A 7,198-nucleotide genomic window follows, 5' to 3' on the forward strand; every position below is an offset into this window, starting at 1 on the left:
GCGCATGTCAATGATCCTGATTCATATTCTAAAAATAGAAGACTTCCGAATTTACCCCGATTAGTCGTTAACCGATTTAGCTCACCCCTACCCGAAAAGCGGAAACACTTTAAACTTCAACAACCGATTATAATCACAATTGGTCTCTTTTATGACAGATAATATTTAACCACTAACCATCTATAAATTCTTATTTATCAGATAATTGTTAATTTGTTACTGCATTTTATCATAACAATAATAATACATTTTTCCGTCAGAATTTGTGACGCGTCACAAATAAGAATTTGTGTTATAATCAAGTACAGCCCAAACTCACAAGTTAGCCCAAATCTAAAAGAAACCCATATTACACAAAATGGACTCCTAAAACCCTACACAAAAAACCCCATTCAATTATCCGCCATTTCTATAGCTTCTATCACCTCCAAAACGACGACGTTTCCCTCGACTTTATTTGCAAATAATGTTGCTCTGAACGTCCACATAATTTCTGGGCAGTGTTTAATTTTCTGGTAATTTCTTTTAATTGATTAAATATTATCATTTGTTCATCTCGTTAAGCTATGAATTGCAAAAGATAGTGTTTGATTTTTCTTGTGATTGTTTAGCTATTTTATCTTGATTATGTTTGTTTAGCTAATATAGAAAGTGGGTTATTAGTTTGTTGATAATTTACGCTCCCCCGTCGCAATCATTTGTTTTCTTTTATTCTCTGTGAGCGGTATTTTAATCAAAGTTAAACAAATGATTGAGACGGAGGGAGTAATTTATCGAGCCCTCAATCAAGGGTTTTTGGTCATAATTTAACTGGATTGTAACTTTTAGTTTATTTTTCATTTGTTGACTGTATTTATCAGGAGCAAGTATGAAACTTTTCCGGGTAGTTCTTCGATCCGTAAACAATGGGGTTCATTATCGTCAATGTAATCGATCCATGTCTACTTTCCCAGGCTTTACTGATCCATTACCTGGTATACTTTTTTTTTTTTTTTTTTGGTATTTTATTATGTTTGCTGATTGCATATTCATTTGCATTGTCCTTATTCGGAGATCAGATGTACGCAATCTAACCTGTCCTTTGTAGAGATTAGTAAGAAGTAGTTTCGATGTTTGCATCTTTCAGCGAAAAGTATGTAGGGATCAATGCAATATTAGTTGATGTTATCGTAGTATGTTGTATTTGTGTAAAAAAAAATACCCAACGTCTGTCCAAATCTGTAGTAATCGTAGTTAGAATTCCTGGTGGTTACACTTATTAATATAATGAGATCATATGCTGTGCTATGTATCAGAAAGCGTGATTATGAAGGGGTGATTTATGCTTGAGGTGTGAATGTGTGATCATTGAGGGCCGGGTCTTTGTATTCTGGTGAACATGTTGTATAGAATGGTACATTAGATGTGACATTAGATGGTCGATGGAGTGTTTGAAGCTACTGGTTGAGATTTCTCGAGCTAGTAAATTCGCTGATTTGAGTGAAGGTGCATGTTTCTGTACATTAGTAGAATATCATTTGAAGCTACTGGTTGACATAAGAAACTCACGTTTTGCTTTAGGTAGTATATTGGTTGCAGTCTTGTCGGTATTAGGTAGAGAGTGCTAACTAGGGTAGCACATTGCAAAACGCGTGGTATATAGAATAGCATTTGAACCGTAAGAAATGGCATATTTTGTTAGTTTAGATAGTAGATACGTATCGTCTTACACTTCTTATTTTAGTAAATGCTAAAATTAATAGCCGAAAATGATGTTATTTATTTGCCATGGTGCTCAGTAGGTCCTGACAACAATTCAAACTCAGCTGAGTCTCCTGATGACTTTGAGAAGCGTATATTTGGTGATTCTCAAGACCAAACAAATTCTTTATTCCGTTCATTTGATAAGGTTCAGAATGCTCATTATGGACCAGGCTTCCGTTTTACTCATGGTGAAGATGCTTCTGGAGGTTTTGGAGGAGATAATAATTCTCTCACCACATTACCAGATGGAATGGAAGGAAAGTTGAAGCAGGCAGCTACATATTTCGAGGTCGATCCACAGGAGATTGCAGCCGATGATTATACCTACAGATCTGACATGAATCTTAAGCCCAAAATGACTTATACCCCTGAGGTAGGGAGTTGAACCTTGTATGTCATTGCTGTTTGGTTTCTATAGCGAAGGGACTGCTCATTTTTGTATCATCTAACATTCGTTATAGTTTCGGCTTACTATCACATATTTTAAGGCGCCTTTGGTGAAATTTTGTCATCTACTTTAACATGGAGAAATGTTATGTGCCCTTTTTTTCCACATTCTCTGTACCGTGTCCGGAGTATGAATGTAAGATATTTATAAATAGGACATATGTAAAATCTTTGGTTGTTAGATACGTTGTACATTGTTCAAGAGTGTGACCATCTGATTCCGTCCCTTATACTATGACATCTCTTCTCTATAAATCTATAATTGTTCACTTTCTTAATCCCCGTTTCACTCTTCACAGGATCTGAATATCAGGAAACCAGGAGTTTGGAAACCAAACAAATGGGCTGAGTTTGAAGTAACTACAAAGGAGGTTCTCGAAAATGCAGATTTCAGGGTAAGCATATGGTACTTTAAAGACTAAAGTGCTCACTTGTTTATGTTTGATGTAAAGACTGCCAGTGAAAGCTCTTTTTTCATGGTATTTGATAATTGTAACATGTGGCGAAATGCTCTCTCTGAGCCCAACTAATACGGTGTTAATTTGTGTTCACCATGAATTATATGACAACAAAGAAGTTACTAAGTAAACGACTTTTGAAGATAAAATGGTCATTAACGGTATGAAATTGGTTACTAATAAAAAACCCAGCAACGATTTTACAAGAGTTTTGTTAATGTATATGAGGTCACTATAACTTCCGAGGAAAGCGTTCTCATGATAATCTTAACGGCTCATGAAAATTTGATGACCCTGGATTAAGTGTTCCGTGGCTCCCACCAGTTCACAAAGCCATCTTGATTCGGTGAAGTTTAGACCTCGAGAATTGGTTTTTGCCTATGCTTTTTTGTACTTTTGTGTTTAATTATGCACTCTGTCTTTCTCCCTTTTGATCTTGTGTTTCACTCTGTCTCTTTAACACTGATTTGTATTCAATTTATGTCTTAGAATGTGCGGTTCCTTGCCAACTTTCTAACTGAAGCTGGTTTACTAATCAAGAGGAGCAAGGTAACGTATTGACCTTATAATGACATTGTGCTTTACCTTTTGGATTACGGTTATCTAAAATTGCACCTCTTGAATTCTTGCAGACCGGAATTAGTGCTAAAGCCCAAAGAAAAATTGCTAGAGAGATCAAGACTGCCCGAGCTTTTGGTCTCTTGCCTTTTACAACAATGGGGACAAAAGCTTTTGAGGTCGGGAAGACGATGCAGAATCTTGACCAGGACTTTGAGGTGGACCCTTACGAAAACCCTTCTTTTGTAGAAGATGGTCCGGATTCCATTGCAGAATAGATGCTTCAGTAGTTGAGAAGATTAAGGTCTGTAATGACAGCGTAATGACTCGCTTCATCTATTGATATCTGCACTATGGATAACTTGTACTCCGTCACATTCAGGTTCTTCTCTATAACTTTGTTTACCTGTTCTTTTAATGAAGATATAATGTGGAATTCGTAGATTTTTACCTACATTTTCTAGCTCTACCCTTCTTCTCGCCTTCTATTGTTACCTTCTCTTATATTCCTGTTATGTTATCTACATGTATCGAAATTTGGAAATTGAATAAAAAACTAAGATTATTTAGTTCTGATTGGTGGGTTATACTTGTACCGTTATATCATGTTGTCGTAGCATGAATTTGTTTTCTAGTTTCCCCTTGATGTAGTTTCTATAGTTCGTTATATAGCTGCGGGTTTACATCCTGTTAGAATTAGGATTGACCATGCGGTTCCTTTTACTCGAGAAGAACAAAAAACTGAAAGAACTTCCTTAACCTAGAGTTACTTCATCTTATACATAATACTGTATTACTTTTATTAATTTCATATTCCGGAATCAAAGAATAATGAGCGGAACACCATCGTAAATTAAGACATTGCCCTTTTGATATATAGTTTTCTTTGGCATTAAAAGTCGAAATGCAATCACTCGACTGGCAATACAAACTGAAACTTCATCAGCAGTTTCACATGTTTATAGATCTCTCCTTTCTTGTTGTACAACGGAATTGCTCGGATGCCACTCCGAAGCTCCGAGACGGGCAAGCAAGTTTGGCCGCCAAAGTCATGGTTTCGAGTAGTATCATACTCGAGTACTTCAATTCTTAATAGAGCCAGATCAGGAACGGTTAACGGGAACTCAAACTCTTTATTCCATGTTGGAACCCATTGATCCTCTATAGGTAGTGTACTCCCTTTTTTCATGTCAGCTGGAACTCCGAGTATCGAAAGCTAGACACAAAAAATACAATTAATCTCTGAAAGTTGCTAAATTTTGCTAGAAATCTTAGTAATAACCTTAACCTATTAGCTTACCTTTGTGAAGAAATCGGGTGGAGATAATTGATCAAAAGATGACGGGCGGAAATCCAAATGCCAACCTTCACCCATGTATAGTTTTATCTGTCATGTGTTATTCAGATTCAGTTAAAAGGATCGACACGGACGTGGATCTAAGTGTCATGAGTGGAGGAGAAGATGGACACCTTCAAAATCTTCTTGACCTTCTCCGCGGTGCTGGGATTGAAAGCCTTGTTACTCAGCAAGACGTCTGGTTTTTTTACATAACCGCATCCACCATTGGCCCTGAACATTCCTTGCATGATCCAAAGGTACTTTCCGTATCCCTTTTTAGATTCGAGTACAGAAATGTGTGCCATGGAAATTCAAGTCATGGTCGTACCAACTGACGGAAAAAGGGTGAAACTTATACAACTAAAGATTCAAACCTGCATGTTGAATGCAACCATCTGAGCTCCATGAGTCCACCCTGTCAGAGGATTGTAATTTGTCGAGAGAATCCGTGTCCCTTTTGGATATACTCTAAGCAGGTTCCGCTGTGTGAACCTAAATTGGTGATGTGAAAACATTGAGTCTCCATTTTGGCGGAAAGGGAGTCGCAAGGCTAGTTTTGATGCAGATGCATTCTGAAGCTAGCTGATATCTGTCTTATTTAAAGTGTGTCGGAAAGCATACATAAAAGACTAACCTGACAATATCAGCCGCGTAAGTTCTTACAGAATGTTGAAGCTTCTGCTCGCTCATGCTCAGGCGGTTTACTCCCTTAGAATTGTCATTCAACAAATTTCTTAGTTCACCTTTCAGCTTCCGCGCATGAATGGCAATTAAGTTCCTGTACTCAGGAACACCAGCCTCATCTTCATCTTCTTCCTCTATTTCTTTCGTTCCCTAACAATATTCATCAACAAAGATCGATAGAAGATTTTTTCTTCTTTTTTTTTCTAATACAAAACGAAAAATTCGAATCAAGCTAACCTTATTCTGTGTACTGTCGGCTTTATTTCTGAAATCACCTGCATTTTCGGATATTGGTACTGTTATATTAGTAGGGCCGTGTTCTGGGAGATCATGTTCATGGTCCTTGAGACTGTCGAGCGACTCTTGTGGCGGTTTGGTTGATATTAGTATTCTTCCCTTCAAAGTTTCCGGTGAGGGGAATTCGAGAAAGTCTGCTCCTGGATACAGCATCTCTCCAAATGTTGAGGTCACCATCTGAATATAAAAAGAGGTCATTATGAGGAACAAAGATGTTTCTACAGCAACTGCAATGTTCCTTCGACGGTTACAGACCACCTTGCATGGCAAAATAGACCCCAACCCGACCCGTATCCGAATTAGGGACCCGAATCTAACCGGAAACCCGAATTGGCCCAACCTTTTTCAACCTGACCTGAATGTTTATTTTTGCATACTGACGGTTATCCCCAAAAACTTGATAACAACCCACTCAAAATGACCCGAACCAAGCCCTACCCGATTGACCCAAACCCTACTCGAAAGGGCCACACTCAGAACCGCTTGGAAACCGTTGATCCAAACTGAGTTGTAGCCAAAATGAAATGGTAACAAACTAACAATGCACTTAAATGACCACAACTATAATGACGTGATCTCTATCATGATCCGACTGACCCGTTTGCCAGGTCTAGGGTCCTATATGCGGTTGTTTGACATCAATGAAGCGCGGATAACATAATGAGCTAATTTACTTTATGCAATTAGAACTGTTAATTTCATTAGAAGAAAACTTTCCTCAGCAACTTTTTTCCGGAGCAAATCATTTTGATTCAAGTTGTCTTCAAAGGTAATGATGACAGGGTATTCCGAAACCACGAAAGCGTTTTCCCTAATTGCTTCCAAACACTTGACGAGTTCCACGAAAGAGGTCAGTGTCCTGCAGGTTTCAACAAAATCTGAATTCATACAAATCTCAGGAACTATAATGTGTACCGAGTTACTGCACGTATTAATGAAACGCGATCATAGTGGACAGAATACCTTCCATGGCAAACTCCCACATTGTCTTTTTTGTAAGGCCATAAATCTAACTCGATAACCCTGACGCCATTCCTGAGAGCTGTAATAATCGGCTCAATGCTGCTGTTACTACTGAGCTGGTTTCCTGTCAAGTAGGAATTGTGGCCTGTGTACAAGAAGTAGTGCGCCAGCGGTGCATTCATGTCATGGTGCATCTGTAGAACAACCATATATAAATGGTTACCTGACTTGGCTGATTATTACAGTATATAATAAAAGAAGCGGAAAATGTTTACGACATTTTGAAGAGTTACCTCAGGGGAAATAGGAGAGTTGAGGTCTCCAAAAAGATACCGGAAGAAGGCATTAAGGCTAAGACCTTTCCTCTGGAAGACATTAAGATGTTTCAGGAAAATGTCTTGAGCATCATCAATGGTAGCCTTATCTTCTCCTTGAACATCTACCAGAAACTTGTGTAAATGTTCAACTGTCATAAAACCATTTTCGGAGTAATGATTGAACAAGTCGACAACATCCTCTGGCGGCTCTGCCATTTTCAGCCGAAACATGCGACTGAAACAAAAACAGAAGTTGTATGCCTGCCTTGATTGTTTAATTAGACTACTTTTTGTTGATAGATATTGTTTAATATCCTGCATCTTTGATCAAGCTTGCGGCTTTTCTGTCTTGCAGGGTCTCGGGTTAAATAAGGTGAAATTACTTGCCCGCG

General features: G+C 38.2%; 2 protein-coding genes across 3 annotated transcripts; one reads left to right on the forward strand and one right to left on the reverse strand.

Moving 5' to 3' along the window:
* The first annotated feature begins 324 nt into the window (after window positions 1-324).
* Window positions 325-3,779, forward strand: LOC141615481 (uncharacterized). 2 transcript variants are annotated; one of them, XM_074433799.1, is made up of 6 exons: window positions 325-515; window positions 861-974; window positions 1,779-2,116; window positions 2,490-2,585; window positions 3,138-3,197; window positions 3,281-3,779. In XM_074433799.1, exons 2-6 carry the CDS (start codon window positions 869-871, stop codon window positions 3,482-3,484), a joined length of 804 nt encoding a protein of 267 aa, XP_074289900.1. In that variant the 5' UTR covers window positions 325-515; window positions 861-868; the 3' UTR covers window positions 3,485-3,779. The 2 variants fall into 2 exon arrangements, with proteins under 2 accessions (XP_074289900.1, XP_074289899.1); XM_074433798.1 differs by having other exon boundaries at window positions 377-515; window positions 1,782-2,116.
* A 209-nt stretch (window positions 3,780-3,988) lies between these two features.
* Window positions 3,989-7,198, reverse strand: LOC141615508 (phosphoinositide phospholipase C 2-like). Its single transcript, XM_074433800.1, has 9 exons — window positions 6,783-7,198; window positions 6,490-6,683; window positions 6,217-6,385; window positions 5,467-5,703; window positions 5,180-5,379; window positions 4,920-5,037; window positions 4,677-4,817; window positions 4,507-4,593; window positions 3,989-4,422 (listed from the first exon to the last, which is right to left on the reverse strand). The coding sequence occupies exons 1-9, from the start codon at window positions 7,125-7,127 to the stop codon at window positions 4,117-4,119; spliced, it is 1,797 nt and encodes a 598-aa protein (XP_074289901.1). The 5' UTR covers window positions 7,128-7,198; the 3' UTR covers window positions 3,989-4,116.

This window comes from Silene latifolia, chromosome 1 (genome assembly GCF_048544455.1).
Source record: "Silene latifolia isolate original U9 population chromosome 1, ASM4854445v1, whole genome shotgun sequence".
Lineage (NCBI taxonomy): Eukaryota > Viridiplantae > Streptophyta > Magnoliopsida > Caryophyllales > Caryophyllaceae > Silene > Silene latifolia.